This window comes from Ascaphus truei, chromosome 1, assembly GCF_040206685.1.
Source record: "Ascaphus truei isolate aAscTru1 chromosome 1, aAscTru1.hap1, whole genome shotgun sequence".
In the NCBI taxonomy this organism is placed as follows: domain Eukaryota; kingdom Metazoa; phylum Chordata; class Amphibia; order Anura; family Ascaphidae; genus Ascaphus; species Ascaphus truei.
The window spans coordinates 255,053,782-255,075,803 of record NC_134483.1 but is presented as its reverse complement, the minus strand read 5'-3'; the positions used below and the strand labels follow the sequence as shown (position 1 = coordinate 255,075,803).

The 22,022-nt window shown below is 42.2% G+C and overlaps 1 protein-coding gene across 12 annotated transcripts in view; it reads right to left on the bottom strand.

The window, feature by feature from the left end:
• Nucleotides 1-2,968: 2,968 nt before the first annotated feature.
• The window catches only part of TDRD7 (tudor domain containing 7), a 172,127-nt gene continuing 153,073 nt past the window's right edge, over nt 2,969-22,022 (bottom strand). For 11 of the 12 annotated variants that reach the window (XM_075603095.1, XM_075603078.1, XM_075603096.1 and 8 more), the window contains one exon: nt 12,100-12,614. In XM_075603095.1, the coding sequence (XP_075459210.1) occupies nt 12,397-12,614 (218 nt within the window). In that variant the 3' untranslated portion in view covers nt 12,100-12,396. Of the gene's footprint in view, nt 5,690-12,099; nt 12,615-22,022 lie in introns of those variants that run through there. The other variant, XM_075603106.1, reaches the window with a different exon arrangement.

Sequence of the window (22,022 nt, the reverse complement as noted above, 5' to 3'; positions counted from 1 at the left end):
TGTTAAACTGTAAATTTAGTCAGGACATGTTATATGTATTATATAATTCACAATGAAAACAAATACAGACCGGCGCTTTGCAAGATAAAGTAAAGTGAATGTCCAGATGTACTGGTAGGGGTTAAACTCCTTATGGTGGTCAAGTCCCATTCATCCGGATCGACTTGGTGGCTCCGTAGATAACGCCCGTGATATGTGATATCATAGTGTTTACGAAATTGAGACATTAGGGTGTCTGACGTAAACAGCATTAGGGTCAAAGCAGCCATTTTGTCTGACTATTTTTACCTGACGAAGCTTACTGCGAAACGCGTTGTTCCCTGCCGGAGCTCATTGAGAGAGGGACCCAGCCACCGCAGGACATCCGGTTAGATCTTCCCTTCCTGTTCCACTGCCGGACGCGCCAGTGAGAACACCAACGGAGGAGGAGATCTTGCAGGATCAAGCCGCACGGCTGATGCTGGGCAACAAGAGTTGCTTTTAAGTGTGAGTGTGCTTTCTGTTTATTCATTTTGTCCACCTTGTTTTATTACGTTTATGTTTTTATAACGGCCATGCTTGTTTATGTCCATATTTCACCTGTTACCAATAAAGACTTGTTATATTGCTAACCCTGGTTTTGCACACATTTTTGGTCTTTGGGCAACGGGGAGAGGAGCCACTCACACACCACACCTATTGGGAGATTGTTTGCTGTGACGATCCCACATCACCTATACAGGCTGACATCACCCTCTGAGGGCAAGAACTCACATTAGGCCGTGTGAGTTTTATGTTTACTGTGACTCCATCGTAGGAGTCTGCACTTACCAAACTACAGTCTGCGTTGAGGGCGAAGTCTCACACAAGCCCGTGTGAGTCATTGAAACTATATGTCTATGTTTCATTGATTGTATTTAGTGGAATTCCACTCCCATCCTCCACCCACACACCCCCACCCCCCCCTCCCATCCTCCGCACATGTGGATGATATGCATTAATACTGTGCTTTATTCCATTTCTTATTCCATTTTTATTCAACTTCATCCTGATCCATCAACATCGTGAGGTCCATGAGTTTTGCGCTGACCGTCTTCATACTTCTATTTTTATCAGCCATCTTGTTATTGTTCTAGTCCTTGTCTGTCATTTATGTTTAAAACCAGAGACATAACATAAAACACAGACAAAGCTCAGTGCACATCCAGAAAAACTTATATACGGTACAGTGCCTAAATATACATGTATAAATAACTAATAAATAAAATGGTCTTTTAGTTTAACATTTTGGCCAAATTGTTGTAAGCCCTTGAGCCAAACTTCACGGCAGACCACGTTTCAAGGGTCCCTACACTAATATAAATTCTTAATAACCTGTGCATTGCCAGGAAGAATGATTTATAATAAATCTGTCAATATAAGTTGCAAAAGTTCTAAGTCTGATTGAAGCTTTTATTAACCTGTACATTACCAGGAAAAGCACTCTGTAATAGATTTGTCACAATCACACTGCATGCAGGCAAGTTCCCCTGATAGTTGGAGATGCCATGGAGTGAGCTTTTAACCATTTAAATGTAGGAGGGAGTGAGCTTCAATTGGATATGAGGTTGCCACCCTCCAAAACAGCCAAGACTAGCTGCACAAGAATTATAAAACATACAGAACACCTACAAGCTCAAATTGAACCCCCAAAATACCCACAACATATATATAAGCATATAAGTTTCACAGAGGAGTGCTACTGAGCATGGCAATATATATTTAAAACCAGAGACATAACATAAAACACAGACAAAGCTCGGTGCACATCCAGAAAAATTTATATACGGTACAGTGCCTAAATATACATGTATAAATAACTAATAAATAAAATGGTCTTTTAGTTTAACATTTTGGCCAAATTGACTTCCTGGCAATGCACAGGTTATTAAGAATTTATATTAGTGTAGGGACCCTTGAAACGTGGTCTGCCGTGAAGTTTGGCTCAAGGGCTTACAACAATTTGGCCAAAATGTTAAACTAAAAGACCATTTTATTTATTAGTTATTTATACATGTATATTTAGGCACTGTACCGTATATAAGTTTTTCTGGATGTGCACTGAGCTTTGTCTGTGTTTTATGTTATGTCTCTGGTTTTAAATATATATTGCCATGCTCAGTAGCACTCCTCTGTGAAACTTATATGCTTATATATATGTTGTGGGTATTTTGGGGGTTCAATTTGAGCTTGTAGGTGTTCTGTATGTTCTGTCATTTATGTTGTAATGTGCTGTGTTTGTGTCATCCATTTTGTCTTCTGTCTGTATGAAAGCTGCATGAAAGTTATTGTGGGTTAAAAGATGTTTCGCTCTCAGTGTTTACAAACTCTGGCCAGCCCAGCTGCAGAAGGAGGGCGGGGGCATACAGCTTTGATGAGTGAGATTAGAATTAGAGAAGACTTCTCACATCTAAGTGCCAGGTAAAGTCTTGAGAAGTGAGATCAGAATTAGAACCGACTTCTCAGCATTCGAGTGTCTGGTGGACTCAGAGATAAAAATCATTTTTCACATTCAACACCTTAAAGAATGTATGTATCATTTCATTTTTGTTATGTATTACAAGATTGTCATTTTAGTTGACGCACATTTACATCATTTGTTATGTATTACAAACTTACATCAGTTTTAGTATTGTTATGTATTACAAAATGATGTCATATTTAGTGACGCGCAAGCCCTCCCATAAAGGGGTGGAGCTTTAGTTTTCAGGGTATAAATGTATCTCATACCGTATTCTCTGGGAGAGAGCTTTTTGTTTTGAAGCTGTCTCCACTGTGTGCACTCTGAATAAACTCATTTGATAACAATGTTTTGTTGTAACATTTTCACAGCTTTCACAGTGTATACTGTTAAAATATACAAACAACCATATAGCTCAGACTAACATCACTAACTGACAAATAACTTTAACAACACATAACATGTAACACAAACAATCAAGGCTGAAAAAACAATTAAACTAATTTATTAAAACATAAAATGGACACTCAGTTCCATAAAAAGGAGAAGTTGACCTGTTGAAGATGATCTGGTGGTAAAAAACAGAATCCTACTTTCAAAAGAACTATTCATCCCAAGGGCAGTACAAAGGACACAGGGGCATCCCTTAAGGTTGGAGGAAAGGAAATGAAATTTCACCAGCAACAAAGGAAATGACTCTTTACAGTAGGGGCAGTTAAAATGTGGAATTCATTACCCATGGAGACTGTGATTTATTTATTTATAAAATATTTTACCAGGAAGTAATACATTGAGAGTTACCTCTCGTTTTCAAGTATGTCCTGGGCACAGAGTAAAACAAAATAATACATGGTTACAAATACAGTTACATAAATGAACAAGGTATACATTATATACAAGACATTGCATGCAAAGTTAAAGAAAATATATAATGATGGCAGATACAATAGATTTTTTCAAAAAAAGGTTGGACATTTTTTTAGATAGGAAAGGTAAACAGGGATATACCAAATAAGTATACATGGGAAGGATGTTGATCCAGGGATTAATCCGATTGCCAATTCTTGGAGTCAGGAAGGAATTTAATTTTTCCCCTTATGAGATATCATTGGATGATGTGACGCTGGTTTTTTTTGTTTGCCTTCCTCTGGATTAATAAGTATAGATATATGATAAAATATCTGTTGTCTAAATTAAGCATCGGTTGAACTTGATGGACGGAAGTATTTTTTCAACCTCATCTACTATGTAACTATGAGACAAGGAGGGTCATACTTCCTGGGGATATAAAACTAAACCAGATTCTTTTCTCCAAGAATTCAAGTCTCTAAGAAACAACAACAAAAAAACTTTCCCCTTTTTCAACAACAAAAAACCCCCAAAAGAACCAGGAGAGGAAAGAGAGAGACTGGGCAGGATGCCCACTAAAAGTCTCTTTCTTTTGGAGGATTGCTCAAATGTAATTAACATCTCAGGTGAAGAACTTTCACCATCAGAGCTTGCTCTTTTGAACAAAGGGTTAAAATATGCCCCAACAATGGAATTTGATCTATTTACTATGGCAATTGATGTCCATAAATTTGTGAGGAAGTTGACCCTAAAATCTTTCTTTCAGAAATCTGCAACCCCGAGAGAAGAATCTGAGAATAACATCAATAATGTGTCTGAGGTCAGTGTTAATGTTATCCCTCAACTTGATAATACAGACATCCACACAAATCAAGATAGATTATGTATCGTTCAAGATTTATATACTATCCAAGATATGGATGACTTATGGGAGGAAATACATTTTGACCCTCCGGCCTCTCTAATCTCTACTTTTATTGATTGGAGATCTAACCTGAAGGGAAAATCTGTTTTCTATCCATAGCAAGCTAAAGGTCATTTGACCATTTTTGAAAATCTAGTCGTAAGGGATTTACGCTTGTAGTCTCAAGGTTTCGCGCTCTCTTACTTTGTCCACGACAACTTGAATAGACAAAGACTAGCAATTAAAAACACAACAGGATAACACCTCCCTAGTAATTAAGAACATAGATAAAAGGGGGTGCAGTGGTAGTTCAGAGTAAGGCAAGCTACCTGAAGGAGGCTTATCGACAACTTGGGAATGTTTCCACATACTCTGAGCTACCAGGTGACCCCACGGGTGCCTATTGGAACTCCTTTTTGGAATTGATTGAATTTAGCAAAATTTCAAATGTTGTGACTAAGGAAGAAATAAAAATTCCTTATCAACCCATGTCCAGTCATCCCTATTTTCCATCACCCCCCAAAGATCCACAAGACATTGGTCAACCCACCTGGTCGGCCAATAGTGTCTTGTATTGGATCTTTGGGAGATGATGTATTGTGACAAACCGACTCTTATTTACAACCCTTTGTCAGAGGTCTCCCATCGTTAATTCTGGATTTAGGGGATTTACTTAGCCATCTCAATGATATCAAATGGGGGGGAAAAATCTATTTGGGTCACACTCTGTGTGACCTCCCTGTCTTACATCATGAAGCATGATCAGGGTCCAGCAGCTGTCCACAACTTTTTGGAAGGTCCAGATAGCCCTCAATTGAACATTGCTTATATTTTAGATGCAATTTTATTTTTACTCACACAATTATTTTTTGTTTGATCACAAATTTTAGTTGCAGGCAGGGTACTGTAATGGGGACTAGCTTTGCTCCAGAAAATTTGTTTATGGGGTGGTGGGAAACAATTCATTTTTGGGAGCACTAATATATTTAGAGAGCACATTATTTTTTTATAAAAGGTTTATTGATGACTTAATTTTGATTTGGTTATGTGACCTAGCCACACTTCACCCTTTCTTCAATTACATTAATCACAATGATTATAATCTAAAGTTTAATTATAACTATAATCACCATCACATTCACTATCTGGACCTTCTTTTATATTTGGACATGAATCAAAATATCCAAACAGATGTATTTAGAAAGCCTAATTAGAGGAATGTATTCCTTAGGGTGGACAGCTGTCACCCTCAGGCTGTCATTAAGGGCATACCAAAAAGCCAATTCCTCAAACTGATGAGGAATTGTTCCACCCAGGACGATTTCATCTGACAGTCTTTGAAGTTGAGTCACCACTTCCTCCAAAGGTGTTACAGATGGCTTTAGAAGAGGTCTTAGTCCTTGACAGAAGATCTTTGTTTGGGAATCAAAGAGGGAACTCTTGTAGGGGAATAAGATCTAATAGTAACAAGACAAACAGATATAAGACTAATTATAATTCCACCAACATAAATGGTAACAGAAAAAGTGACAAATGGAAATATGGAGACATGGAGATTGTGGACAATGAGCAACCAAGTAAAACATATTTTTCATAAACATTGGGAACTTTTACGAATGGACCAACTTGAGAAAATGTGTTGAATTGGGTCCCAGATTTGTTTACAGACGAGCAAAAACAGTTGCATCTTATGTATCATCTAGCTATATTTGCACCCCCAAAACCGGAGTATCGGCATTTAGTACTAACAGATCGTATAAAAGGTGGGGGGTGCAGAATATGCCAATATATGAAACCAGCATCGAATTTTTTGCATTCAATTCACATAAAAATTATAAAATAAAAAAGTTTCAGAAATTGTGACAAGCAATATGTGATCTATCTTTTGACATGCGGATGTAGAAAATGCTATGTGGGAGAACCACAAGAACGTTAAAAATTAGAATTATGGAAAATCTTAGACTTATAAAAAAACAAGATCTTTCCCATCCAGGGTCAAAACACTTCACAAAATGCAGTCATGGTGGAATACTGTTGGCAATTTTTCATTTCTGGGCATTGAAAGAGTAAACTTGAAAGAACGAGGAGACAAACTAAACCTCCTGGACCGCAGGGAGGCTTATTGGATATTTATGCTAAAGACCCGTTCTCCCTGCAGACTAAATGTTGAATGGAATTTAAGCCATTTTGTGAGCTAGTTCTCATATGTACTAATTATAACAAATTATAATATGTCTATAATCTTCAAATTTAGTTTGAGGAATTTGTATTAGATTTAGGTCATGCATCAAGGTAGGATGTTCATTCCATATGTTTTCAGTTCACAACCTTACTTAGAACCATTCAAACTTTGTCGTCCCCCGCCCCACCCCCCCATTCCTTTCCTCTCTCCCCCTTTTCTTTCCTTATTCTTTATTAATAACTAGCTGATATACCCGGCGTTGCCCGGGATGTAAATCCGTAATAAGTAGTATTATTTATAAATAGGGGAACATTAGGTTGACTATTTGGTGGAAAGGTTATAAAATGATGTTGAAAAGAAACATGGAAGAAAACGTAATACGATGTTGTTTAAAAATGGTTTATTGTAAACACACCACAGTACAATTTATATTTTGGTGACATAAGTGACATAAGCGATGTAAAAATGTGAGTTGTGTGTCCTACTAGGGTGTGAGCAGGTGTGAGGCGGCGGGTGTCTGGTGAGTGCGGGCGGTGGCTGGTCAGTGATGTCGGTGCGTAGGGATGTGAGTGTGTCGGGTGGGTGTGAGGCGCCAGGTGGGTGGTGAGTGGGTGCAGCGGCGGCTGGTCAGTGATGTCGGTGAGTAGGGGCGGGAGGCGGCAGGTGTGTGTCGAGTGTGTCGGGTGGGTGAAAGGCTGAGGCAGAAGGGCGGGAGGGTGAAAGGCAAGGGCGGGTGAGTGAAAGGCAGAAGCAGAAGGGCGATCGGCAGGTGGGTGAAAGGCAGAGGCTTTGGGTGAAAGGCAGAGATAGGAGGGCGGAAGGTGGGTGAAAGGCAGAGGCAGAAGGGCGGGCTGCTGGTGGGTGAAAGGTAGAGGCGGAAGGGTGGGTGAAAGGCAGGGGCGGGAGGGTGAAAGGCAAGGAAGGGCGGGTAAAAGGCAGAAGCGGAAGTGCGAGAGGCGGGTGGGTGAAAGGCAGAGGCGGGAGGGCGGCGGGACTGCGTGAGGCGGGTGGGTGAAAGGCAGAGGCGGTAGGGCGGCCGGGTGAAAGGCAAGGCGGGAAGGGCGGGTGAAAGCCAGGGGCAGGCAGCGGGTGGGTGAAAGGCGGAGGTGAGGCAGGTGGGTGAAAGGCAGGGGCGGGAGGGCGTAAGGCAGGGGCGGGTGAAAGGCAAGGGCGGGCGGATGATGGGTGAAAGGCAGGGCCGTTAGGGCGGACGGGTGAAAGGCAGGGGAGGGCGGGCGCCGGTTAGGTGAAAGGCAGGGGAGGGCGGGCGTCGGGAGGGTGAAAGGCAGGGGCGGGAGGCGGGTGGGTGAAGGTCGGGTGGGATGGCGGCGGTTGGGTGAGGGGCGGGAGGCGGGTGGGTGAAAGGCAGGGGTGGGAAGGTGAAAGGCAGGGGCAGGGGCGTGGAAGCTAGGGGTGGGGGGGAGGCAGGGGCAGGAGGCAGGAGGCAAGGCATGGGCGGGGGGGAAGGCAGGGGCGGGGGGGAAGGCAGGGGCGGGGGGGAAGGCAGGGGTGGGGGGGGTGGAGGCAGGGGTGGGGGGGTGAAGGCAGGGGCAGGGGGGAGAATGCAGGGGTGGGGAGAAGGCAGGGGCGGGGGGAGAAGGCAGGGGCAGGGGGGGAGAAGGCAGGGGCAGGGGGGGAGAAGGCAGGGGCGGGGGGGAGAAGACAAGGGCGGGGGGGGGAGAAGGCAGGGGCAGGGGGGAGAAGGCAGGGGTGAGGAGAAGGCAGGGGGGGAAGGCAGGCGCGGGGGGAAGGCAGGCGCGGGGGGAAGGCAGGGGGTGGGAAGGCAGGGGGTGGGAAGGCAGGGGGTGGGAAGAGGGGGGTGTCACTGTGTGTGTCAGAGGAGGCAAAAAAAGCTGGGGGGGGCAAAAACGAAGCAGGGGGGGGCATAAACAGAGCTGGGGGGCATAAACAGAGCTGGGGGGCATAAACTGAGCTGGGGGGCAAAAACGGAGCTGGGGGGACAAAAACGGAGCTGGGGGAGGCAAAAACAGAGCTGGGGGAGGCAAAAACAGAGCTGGGGGAGCAAAAACAAAGCTGGGGGAGCAAAAACAGAGCTGGGGGAGCAAAAACAGAGCTGGGGGGAGCAAAAACAGAGCTGGGGGGAGCAAAAACAGTGCTGGGGGGAGCAAAAACAGAGCTGGGGGGAGCAAAAACAGAGCTGGTGGCGGGTCAAAAATTGAGCTATGGGGGGGGTGTGTGCAAATACTCACACGTCTCAGTTAAGCCCCCCCCAGCAGCAAGACACCGGCCAATGAGAGCGGGCGGACCGACGGACCAATCAAATGGTCTACAGGGACTCACAAACAACATTTTCAGTTTTATATATATATAGATAGATAGATTCAGACAACATATCATGACATGATCAACTTTATTAGGATTTGAAATGAGTGATAGAATTTTTGTAAATATTTTTTTTCATAGTATATTCATGTTTTGGCTGCTTGGCACTACCTCGCTCATATGAAATTATTATATTATGAAATTGGGAGGTTTGACCAGACAGCCCTATGTCTCACCTGTTTGTGTGTCTTGGAGATGTCCAATAGTCTGTGTTTTTGCATTGCTATGACATCCAGCAGCTGTTTGCCATACTATTTTCCCCTACTCCGGTATTCACGGAGCAGAGTGAAGGTTTGCAATGATGCGTGCGCATCTGGCGTCATGACAAGTCCATTGACTTGTTTATCCATGTGTAGCTATACATTTGGTTGGGCTTGCACATGCGCTTGATTGCGCATACATGGTGACGTCAGTGTGTGCGTGTGCGCGCGCAGTGGTGAGAGCGCGAATATGGCATCATGCCGTAATTGTGTTTTTTTTGGCTCCAGTCTCTCCATGCATAGCTATGTGCCCCTTGCCCTTCTCAGGGCTTGTATTTGGTTGGTTCTGCTGATGCGCCTGATTGCGCATGTTCATTGTGTTTTTTTTGAGTAAAATATGAAAATTGATCTATGTAGTATATAATGATGTGCTTTTGACAGCTTTATACTCCTTGATAAAGCACCCAATAGGTGCAAAACTTGTAGGAGGGTTCTTATACCTCCTTTGTGGTGATGTACCTACATTAAATAAATATATATTTTTTACTATAACCATGCCTGCCTCCCTTTGCAATGCGGTGCTATTCTGTACATTACATCTTTTTGTTGTAATGATCAATATCTCCTACTGGTCTAGGAATACTATTGTTTGTACAGCTGTGTACATGTGTACAGTTGTGTACGTGCACACCCACACGCGTGCACACTATGGATATTAAAAAAAACATTAATTTGAGAGAATCTGTGAATTGGCATCACCATCAGAAGAACGGGTCCGGTATCAGTTGTGCATATAGTGGATCACAGTTCCATTGAAGACAGCCTCAGGGTATGATCATCTGTGATGAGTAAGGGCCATTGCAGGGCTCCTCCGTACCCCCGGTACCAGCGATAGGCTTCCTGATAGGCTTTTTTCTTGCTACTACGGTGTAGGATGTTTGGCCGTGACCAAAACGCCGCGGGGACACTTTATCACGATGTCCACTCCTTCGCCCGACTGCCTGCCGCGCACCGGACTCAACAAGCCAAGTCAGGTCTGTTGCTCTGACAACTGCATGTTTAAATGACCCGTGCGGGACCGCCACACTGCCTTGACAGACCGCTCCGACGTGCCATCCCTAAATGTCTCGCGGGACATTTAAAGATGATGCGCCGGGGGCCGCCTATAAGCAGTGAAGTGGTCCCGCACAGGACATTTAAACATGCAGTTGTCGGAGCGGGCAGCCGGGTGTGGCATACCTGGGTTGTTGAGTCAGGTGCACAGCTGAAGGTAGTTGGGCACAGGAACAAACATTACGGGAAGTGTCTCGCCGACGTTTTGGTCGCGGCCAAACATCCTACACCGTAGTAGCAAGAAGAAATATCGAGTGTAACTGTAGGCACTATAATTAAGCGTCAAGTTATATAAACATAAGCAATAATGGACAATATTGCCAGTACGATTGGCGCTTATGTGCTCAGTGACCAACAATATAATTATATCGTACAGGGTGACGTCTCATGTCATATTTATTGTGACGATAATAGGATTAATCAGCGTATTAAGGCAGTATGCTCGGCTGGTTAATCCTAAATTGGGGGCGAAGAGGTTAATTTAATATGCTGTTCCCATGTACCATTTTCCCTTCTATGCATTGTTGTCCCCTTTTTGCCGGCTAGTCGCTACCTGCAGTGCTGAAAACAGGAGCCGTTCCATTAAGACTGCTAACGCAGGAACGGCGTGAGCCAGCACCCTGATTTTTGGTGTGCAGCCTCAGTGTAACCCCACAAGCACACATTAAAAATATAACTGTAAGACAAGTGGAACTAGTGGGTCTAGGCACATGTGGGGGGGGATGAAAGACCCCAGTCTTAAAGTGTGCCTTAATTGGGATGTTTCTGAGTAGCAGATCCTGTTACTCAAACTGGATTTTTCACACCTTGGGACCAAACTCCAGACGTTGCGTCCCCAGAAACGAGAGACCCTTTTTTACTCAGCAGTGCTACCAAACTGCTCACTGAGCATGCTCAGAGCTACCCGGGCTGGCCCTAGGATTTTCCCACGTTACAGGGCAGGCTCTGATAGGAGGAAGCTAATTCCTTGACAATGGGATGTGGCTAATGAAAAACTCCAAGGGCCCCTGTCCTAAAAGAGGCCTGTAACCCTCATTCATGTGTGGTTGTTACCTGATTTCTTCAAGCGGATAAGATCTAAGTACAGTGGCTGCGAATCCAGAACGCAAGGGGTTAAAAACATCATAACAAGGAAACTAGCCCTGCTTCAGGATTTCGTTAGCCCTGGGGATTCCAGAATTAACATTTCATTTTACACGGACTTATGGGCCTGGCACCTTGTGCCCCTTTGCAAATGGACTGCAATTTAAAGGGGCACTATTTATGTGCTTTTCGTTCACTGGACAATTTATCCTGTTCACTATCCCAGTAAGTGTAATTATTAAGTGTATTCTAAGGTTGTCGTGTGTTTGTCTATTAAGGAAATAAATCACAATTTATTTTGCAACTTGTTCTGTTCAGTCGAGTACCCAGAAATATAAATGTGCTGGTAAAGTTGGTGTCAATCATGACATTTATACATAAAGGCAAGATGGTGTCAACTACTCTGTAGTGATCACTTTTCTCATCTTCGTTATTTTTTTTATACCGGCCAACAGGAGGTTTTTCTAGTCAAGCTGGTGCTATTCTAGAACTACTAGAATGTTTTCAATACATAATAGGAGGCTGTTCAGAGACATCAATGTAACTGTTGTAAAAGAAACACTAAATGCAAGCAACAGCTCATTAGCATTGGGTGGATTAAGGATGATGAATATTATATTACTACTTCAGTGAAAAAGACTGCACTGGAAGACTCCTGCTGGTGATCACTGGTGTATGGCTCATATTTACTAAGTGGTGCTATTACATAAGATACTTTCCGGCACCAGAATGCACTTTGTGGAATAGCACTCCTTGGTAAATATGGCCCGTGAACGCAGAAGGAATCACACATGCCTGCCCTAGTAACTAACTGTGTATTTTCTCAGTTTTAAATTATATTTCAACTAAGCAAAAGATGTACACTAATCATAACAGGAATGTTGATGAGAACCTATGAACAGCTCAAACATAAAAAAATAAATAAAGATAAAGAAGCCGAGCAAAGTAATTTTTTTCTCTGCATTTATTGTTCAACTAATTAGTGTTGGGCTGAAAAGGCAGAATTACATTTTACAGCTACATTATTAAACAAAGTGCAAATTTCCGGAAAATCAACTCTTTTAAACAATGTAAACAAATTTGTTCTGTTAAATATCGGTCACAGAAAACAAGTTTCAGATTTTCAAACCTTATTACGTCCATCAATTTAGAACGGTGTAGAACAGGTTAACATCTAAAAAATCTTGCTACATATTCAGTTATTGCTTCTGCTAAACAGTCATGTTTCTGGAATTGACACTATTTAAGCCTTCGATAGCTCAATAAGATATTCTGACATGAGATCATGAACCCATAAGTCAGTGTCTGGTAATGACGTGTCCACAATGTATGCAACAACTTTACGATCCCAAGGATTGTTGCTTTCGTAAACTGCTTGTATAAGTGCAACAAGAGGTTTCTTCTCCACGTGATTTCTGAAAACTATCGAAGCCTCCTCAGACCACTGCTCGCATTTCACACCTGCAAGTATAAAGCATTCCAAATTAATCTTGTTGGGAAAGAGGTCTAGTATCCTGTAGATAAAAGTTAAACTCACAGGATACAAAGTAAACATGTATTGAACAAGCTTATAATACTGCAACAGAAAACTTGGGAGAGCTGTAAGGAAATTGAAATTTATAGGTAGCATGTGCAACAATGTTGCATCCACTCTTTTGGTTCATAGCAAACCAAAAATATATCTGACTAATAAATCAATATAACACAATGAAAGGCATAGCCTTGTTAATACTAATATACAAAAAAAGGGCGCAAAGGAGAAAGAACAAAGACAAAATTAGTCAAATGAAATACAATGTATATGCACAATTAGAACATGTACAACTTACATAAAATAAAGGTGGATCACATTGATCCCCATCATCCGCAGCACCACTGAGGATCGGGCCTCAAATCACTGAAGCTCCACGCCAAAGACCTAGTTATTATAAGGGAAAAGAAGGCTTCCAGCCTTGGTGATGAAATTAACAAGCCGGACCGGCACTTCAATTGTTGTCCTCGTGAGTATACGCAGATGGCAGCTTCCGTAGTCCGTCGTTACGGATCTTACGTCGCTGTGTATGACCACACCGCAACGCATTTTGTGTCAGAGCGACACTTCTTCAGGGGGTTGATCTTAGGATTCCCAGGCACTGTTCAAGTACCAGAGACTAATCATATTTCGGCCTATGGGAATCTCACAATGTGCTAATATCCGTCCAATCAGTGTTTATACAAAACAAATGCATGCTTAATAAAAACATAAAACATTGACAGTACATTTCACAAACTAACACTAAACAATAAATGATACATTAAATAACCAACGAACAACTTAATAATAATAATAATAAATAATGGACAACCATAATAACAACAATGAAATACTATCAAGTTGAATAAAATGTATATACTGTAAAGACTAAAAGGTATAAAAAGACTGTGGTAAACACAAAGAACTTAAAGATAAATTAGAAGGGTATGAGGTTAGTCAGATTAATCTTAAACAGAAAAAACATTTAAGAGAAAGCGAACTATGAAAACAATAAGCAGTACAACTGCGCGAGACAAAAAGAACGGTACAGAGCACCCATTTGAAACTTCATCCCAAAAAGTGGGGAATTCAAATTTTAACTCTAAAGGCAAACAAACGATATCGAGACAGAGGAAGAGGTGAAAAGTATCAATCCTCTAAATCAAAAAATAGGGGTTACATCCAGAACCAGAATGCTAAAAAGATTTATTCTAATAAGGAACAGAATAATAAATCTGAGAATAATAGAAAGGAAAAATATGAGAGGGAGTGGCTCAGTGAGTAAAGACCCTGACTGGCACTGAGAGTCTGAAGCAGGGGAGCCAGGTTCTAAGTGAGCATATGGATAATGATACTGAACCATCTACTCTCCCGACTCCGTCCACTTCATCTGGACAGGAGAAGGATTTTCACCAGCGTACGTACAGGTGCAGTTCCAAAAAAGAAACAACAGTTTCACCAGTCTCCAGAACCAATTTCGTGGTTGAGAGGAGAGCAAAACAAGGGACTCATAGGGGGAGCAGAGGTAAAGGAATCAAAATTTAACAGCACTCCAAAGCGGGATTTACAACTGAAACACTGAGGAGTGTAGGCATTTATAACTTGTCCAAATATCCATTGTCCCCTCACGTTAGTGTCCAAACTAAGGGACTCAATTTCTCTCCAGTCAGTCAACTCGATGAGTTTAATTTGTATATTGATCTCCAGAAATATCTATGGAAAATCACACTTAAGACATTTCACAAGAACCATAACTAATCATGATATACCATCAGAAGGGATAGCACAGTCTATCCAAGTTATAGGAGACTTATACACACCACCAATAATCATTGGTGAACCTCTGGCAGAGGGGCTAGATATGGATGACTATATGAGAGATGAGTTGTTATTCCAGAATATGATTAAATTAATTGATGAGGCCCCATACCCCATTGACGAATTTCGAAAAGCTCTGTCTATCAGGGACATCCACTAAGGGACTTGCATCGCAGATGTACAAGGAAGTAACCGGGTCTAGCGTGACAGTGACGGACAAAGCAGGATACATAACTAGATGGGAACATGACTTGGGGGAGATACTAGAACTAGAGGAGTGGACAAAAATTGTGACGGAGACATCTAAAAGCTCCATGTGCACGACCTTGAGGGAGAACGCATATAAGGTTATGATGCGATGGTACCATACCCCCACAAAATTGGCTAAATTTCTGCCCAGTTACTCCCCATTGTGCCCTAGGCAATGTGGACAGCAGGCAGACCTGTTACATGCTGTGGTCTTGCCCCAAGATCGTCCCAGTCTGGGAATCGATTAAAGATTGGCTGAATAAGATCCTAGGCAAATCCATACCAATGGAGCCATGCCTGTTCCTCCTGAACAGGCCGAATAAAGGGCTTTCCAAAGGCGAAAATAAATTAGTAGCGCACTTTGCGATGTCGGTACGAGGGGAGATCGCAGCAAGATGGAAACAAAATGAAATCCCACTAATTGCTAAGATTCGGAATCGGATTTGGTCGGTCTGCCAGATGGAGAATTTGACAAGTCTGGTCAACGACACTGGTACAAATTTTCTAAAAGTCTGGTTACCATGGCTGGCTCAGACAGACATACCGGGGGTGGAAAGGGCCATGATTTGGTATTAATAGAGGTAAATGCGTTCTCCCTCAAAAGACGGCCAACGGGGGCGAAATGGACTAAGTGGTCTCACTAGAAATGCACAGACAGCGTTTAGGTCATAGCCGAAGCGAGGAGAGCACTATGTGTCCTCGGACGCAGAGAGCCAGCCGGCGCAAAAACAGATGCGGAGCCACGGTAGGAGGAACCCCCCCCCACATCACCCCCCACCCCCTTCTCTTCTCTGGGGGCTGTGTGTCTGTCTGTCTGCCCTGTTTGTCTGTAAGTGGATGTACCTACATACAACTGAGTTTCATCAATCACAGGCTGATCCTGTGTTACAACTGTATGCTATGTATGTAAACCATGTACGTGACTAATAAAATTTAAGTTGAAAAAAAAATAATTAATTGATGAGAATAGGATAATGGATATATCAAAAGATAGGACAGTTACTAATACCTCAACCATGATTAGGGATGATGATACCCTTCAAGACCATATGAGTTTGTATATTGATAGTGATAAGTCCAAAAATATTTCACATACTCCGCTCAAACCAAAGTCCCCTTTCTATCCTCATGAATCCAAGGGTCCCTATTTGGAACTCTTTGGTAAGTTAGTGGAAAAAGATTTTTAAAAAATGTGCAAGGACAAACGTTACTATAAGATGCAATATAATCTTGACTTATGAAAAACGTGCCTGAAAGAATTAAATCAGAATTGTGATCTGATCATACGCCAAGCAGACAAGGGGGGGGGGGGGGGATTGTCTTGCAGAACCGGGAAGATTATTTGAAAGATGCTTTTCGTCTTTTAGAGCAGCGATGCGCAAACTGGAGGGCGCAGGATTATTTAGGGGGGGCGCAGGCGGCGTGCCGGCAGATGCTGTGCACGGGCAGTTGAACAAGCTCCGTGTTGCTCCTCTGCTCTCTGTTTGTTGCGGGGCCTTGCTGTGGGGGCAGGGCTTTGCTGCTTCTCTGCTCCTGCGGGGGCTTTGCTGCTTCTCTGCTCCTCCGGGGCCTTCCCTGCACACAGACGGGAGCCCCTCCTCCTGTCTGTTTCCCTCACACGGGGGACCGGAGCATGCAGAGTACTACCTCCCCAGGTAAAAGTGTGTGTGTGAGTGTCAGTGTGTGTGTGTCAGTGTGTGCAGTAGTGTGTGAGTGTGTGCAGCAGTGTCTGCAGCAGTGTCTGTGTGTCAGTGTCTGCAGCAGTGTGTGTGTGTGTCAGTGTCTGCAGCAGTGTGTGTGTGCAGCAGTGTCTGCAGCAGTGTCTGTGTGTCAGTGTCTGCAGCAGTGTGTGTGTGTGTCAGTGTCTGCAGCAGTGTGTGTGTGTGTGTGTGTGAGTGTCTGCAGCAGTGTGAGTGTCTGCAGCAATGTGAGAGTGTCTGCAGCAGTGTGAGAGTGTCTGCAGCAGTGTGAGAGTGTCTGCAGCAGTGTGAGAGTGTCTGCAGCAGTGTGAGAGTGAGAGTGTCTGCAGCAGTGTGAGTGTCTGCAGCAGTGTGTGTGTGAGTGTCTGCAGCAGTGTGAGTGCGTGTGTCTGCAGTAGTGTGAGGGTGTCTGCAGAGTGCGCGAGAGTGTCTGCAGTGTGTGCTCACGCAGTGATTGAGTATGCGTGCTGTGCCTGTGTGAGTTGTGATTGAATGCAGCAGTGCGCAAACTCGGATGGTTGGTGATGTCACCGCCCTCAGTGGCAGCGTGGACGCAGCCTAATTTTGCAAGCGCGAGCTATTGAAATATGTAAGTATTTAGACATTTTTGTATTTACATTGTATACCGTTTAATAAAGGTTTTTTTTTTAAATTTTTCATGTGATTTTGATGGCATCAGGCAGGGGGGGCCCGAGAAATTTCATGGATGAAAAGGGGGGCTCGGCATAAAACGTTTGCTCACCCCTGTTTTAGAGGATGGTGTCTCCTAAAAAAAGTTAATGGGAGACCCTACTCTCAAATACCAGGTCACCCTTAAATATTTTTTTGTTCAAACCCAACCATCAGGTATCTTATCAGGGAAGGAATTCAGTTACATGTTTAATGTTTGTCCATGCATTCACATTTTATACCACATCCCCAAGATACATAAATCACTTGAGGATCCCCCTGGCCATCCCATTGTGTCTGGGATAGAATCTATTACATTCATTTACCACACAACGTGGACACATTTTTAGCACCCCTCACTGCTGCACTTCCATCTTTTCTCAAAGACAGCACTGACGTACTTAATTCACTCAAAGATATCACTTGGGAAGAGCACTTTATTTGGGTTACTTTATACGTTACTTCACTTTATACTTGTATCAATCATTCACAAGGGACACAAGCTATAGCACACTTTTTGCACGTTGACAATTCGTTATCACTCACTCAACACTGTTATTGATAGCATTAATTTCATTCTTCACCATAATTATTTTTTGTTTGAAGAACATTTCTATCTCCAGACCACTAGGACAGCCATGGGACACGTTTTGCCCCCAATTACGCTGGGCTTTTTATGGGGAAATGAGAATTGGACTTCATTTGGAAGTCCAATAAATTTAGTCAATATCTCAAATACTATCGACGCTATCCTGATGATTTGGGCAGGAACGCAGGATGACCTTGATGGATTAATTGATTATCTTAATAATAACGATCCAAATCTCGTTTTGAAGGGTGAAAATACAAAAGAGATCAATTTTTTTTTAGATCTGACCCCGACAATCGAGAATAATACTATCGTTACCAAAACTTTTTTCAAGCCGGTAGATGTAAACTCTTATTTTGATCGTAAGAGCAACCATCTGGGGCGTTGGTTGGACAATATTCCATATGGTCAGATGATACGCATTCGACGAAACTGTTTCAAAATGACAGATTTTGAAGCACAGACAGACAATTTGGCAAAAATATTCATAGACAAAGGTTATGATCAACAACGTGTGGATAAATCCATCTTAAGGAGTAAGAACACTTCTAGAGAACAACTTCTAATACCCAAAGAAAGTGGAAGTAAGGGTAAGGAGACAAAGTTCAATGGAACTCCAATGTTTGTCACAGGATTTTGCAAACAAGAATATAGGATAAGACAAATCCTGAAAAAACATTGGAGTATCTTGCAAATGGATCCGAAATTAAGGGATACCATTACAGCTCGACCTAAAATAGCATTTAGGAAGGCCAGTAATATTAAAAATAGGCTGGCCCCTAGTGCCTTAAAAAAGGATTTGAGAAAAAATTAACTAATGGTAATTTCCTTTCAAGACCAGTAGTTAATTACACATGTGGTAGATGTGTTGTATGTAAATATATATGAAGCGAGACAAAATTATTCATGACGCAAAGACTGGCTAACAATATGAGATTGGTCAGTTTATAAACTGTCTTACTACATTTGTCATATACATTATCAAGCGCACTTGTAACCTTTGTATATAGGGAAGACCATTAGAACTTTAAAGGTCAGGATTTGTAAGCATATGAGTGGAATTCTTAACGCCCAACAAAATTTGGATCGAGGTAAAAAAAAATCACAATCTGGCACAATACTTTTTAACCCATCATGAGGGTAAATTGGATGACTAACTTTAGGGGAATAGAGATAATACAGAGGGATCATAGGAGAGGGGATAGAGATACTCTCCTTCTCCAAAGGGAACAGTTCTGGATTTATGCCCTCGGAACCAAGGCACTTGGGGGTTTGAATGAACTAATTGAACTGGTTCCTTTTTTAAAGTGATTTATCCTCCTCTCCTTTTCCTGACACTACCTCCTCCTCTTCTTTGTTATGGTCCAAACTGACATTTGTTATGGCTCCAATTGGAGCTCTGGGCCTTTAGTGGTGTATTTCCTCAAATATGAATATACACTATAGCACAAGTGCTAATTCTGGGTTTATAGAGCACCTGGTTCTTCTGTTAAGATATCTGTAGATTAAGAGCATTTTCCATTCTCATATATAGACATCCGGTTTCATTGTTATTATGGAACACTTATGGATGTGTTGGGAAACAATCCATTTCTCTTCTTAAGACATTCTCCCTAGGGTATATTAAGACGGCCGCATTGTTCTATTGATATATGCATATCCTCTCCACTGATCTAATTTTTGAGTTAATAAGATATTCAGATTGTATGTGAAGACATTATCTAGCTTTGGATTGCATGATGGTCCTTTTTCCCATGGGGATCAAGACATTCTCTTTAAATTTGTGAATGAAGATATATTTTTTCTTCTTTTTTGTAAATTAAGATATTCATAGTTGCTATTCTTAAAATTACAATTGATCTATTTAAATATTGTTGACACTTTATTTGTCATAAGTGAAGGACAACAGTAGATATTTAGATATACAGTATTATTACACATGTAATCTTTTTTATCTTCTGTTGTTTCTATTGAGCATAGGATAGAGTTAGTTTAACAACTAGGTTTCAATGTTTACCACAGTCTTTTTAGACCTTTTAGTCTTTATAGACATTTTATTCAAATTGATAGTATTTCATTGTTATTATGGTTGTTCATTATTTATTATTATTAAGTTGTTAGTTGGTTATTTAATTTATCATTTATTGTTTTGTGTTAGTTTGTGAAATGTACTATCAATGTTTTAAGTTTTTATTAAGCATGTGTGTTTAGCATTTGTTTTGTATAAACACTGAATGGACGGCTATTAGCAAATGGTGAAATTCCCATAGGCCGAAATATGATTCGGCTCTGGTACTTGAACAGTGCCTGGGAATCCTAAGATCAACCCCCTGAAGAAGTGTCGCTCTAACACGAAACGTGTTGCGGTGAGGTCATACGCAGCGACGTAAGATCCCTAATGACGGACTACGGAAGCTGCCATCTGCGTATACCCACGAGGACGCCGATTGAAGTGCTGGTCCGGCATGTTAATTTCATCACTAGGGCTGGAAGCCTTATTTTCCCTTATAATAGCTTGGACTTTGGTGTGGGGCTTCAGTGATTTGAGGCCCGATCCTCAGTGGTGCTGCGGATGATTGGGATCAATGTGATCCACCTTTATTTTATGAAAGTTGTACATGTTCTAATTGTGCATATAAATTGTATTTCATTTGACTAATTTTGTCTTTGTTCTTTCTCCTTTGCGCCCCTTTTTTGTATATTTGCTTTTGGAAATTGCCCCGCCGATCACGGGAGACTGGGAGCTGCAGGGAGAACTACAGTGATAAGGAGATACTAGTCTAAGGACAGCGCGCACTGTATCATTCTCAAGCCTTAATACAGGCTTTACCCTACTTTTGTGGAGTGCGATAAAGTAGATTTCATACAAATTAATGTACATGTACACAGAAAATATATTTCCAATGAAGCTCTATGGCTATTATATATACAGCTTCTGTTAAAATACGTGAAAACGTGTCAAGTAGTTTGGATTAAACATTAACTGGCTGTTATATAATCATACTTGCATTAGTTATGTTCTGAAGAGTGAAACTGTGGATATAATTAGAATGCATTTAAAAAACTCCCAATGTTAGACCATGTTATGGAGTTTCGGGTCTCCCTCAAACATGACATGAGTCTGGAAATGCTGAATTATTGTTCTGACCCAAAACCTCACCCACTTGGTATTATCATTAATTACAAGACCCAGTCACAACCTTTGGTATGGAATTCACAGTTGTTGGATATTAATTTATTTCTAACCATTTGATCAATGCAACCATCAATAACAATGATAAACAAGGTACAGTTGTAGTTTACAGAAAAGATCACATTTAGCCAGGTTACCGTAATTTTCTTTTCCTGGAACCATGGTTGTGGGCACCGTAGGGTTAAGTCAATCCCTAGCTAGAGTAGGACAGGAAATTGAATGCTTGCAAGTAGTCCCATAAAAGGCCCCTCCTACTACTTGCAGATAGCCTTTGCATATCTCCCATAGCTGAAAAATACAACTGATATATATTAGACACAGACAAAGGGAGGGTAACTATGTGCCCACTGCCATGGTTCCAGGAAAAGAAAATGACAAAGCTGGCTAAATTCTCCTGTTCCCATGGTAGTGGGCACCGAAGGAACATCTTAGGGTTCTTTGCAAGATTGAACTTATAATTCTCCTTGCTGATGTTATGGCTATGAGGAACGCTATCTTCCATGACAATAGTTTAAAAGGTATCTGGTCTATACAGAGGCGACCAACTTTATTCTAACTCGGCTAGTTCCGCAAATTTCAGTATATCCCGGTGATGTTCGGTTTCGTATCGTTTTCGCCCAGAGTGTATTGCGTTATTTTCCCGGCTGTGATTTAAGCATTTTATTCCCGCTGGCTGCAATACTGCAATGCCGTGTAAAAACACATGGGGGCGTTTGCGAGCTGTTGTCTTTGAAGCCGTCCCCTATAATCCCTAACATACAGTACTATACATTTTTATTCATAGTGTACATGTGCAGGGGGTCTCCGGAGCTGAACCGCGTTGGTTTCAGGTCGGGGGACCCCCTGCTTCCCGAGATACAGACCCGTTTATGAGGTGCCGGTATCCCTCTGCATTTAAAGGTCCCGATCTCGTGACCGCGGCCTGTAAACCAAGCAGAGGGATACCGGCACCCCCTAAAGGGGCCTGTATCTCGGGAAGCTTCCCTGCCTTCACTGTAATCTATGTAAAAAACCCTCCCCCTATTGTGTCTGCTAAACTTCCCAGCTTTGACTAATCTGTGTAAGCCCCCCTCCCCCTATTGTGTCGGTTAAATCTCCCTAGCCTGTGTTTATGTGAGTGCAGTGTACTGTATGTAAA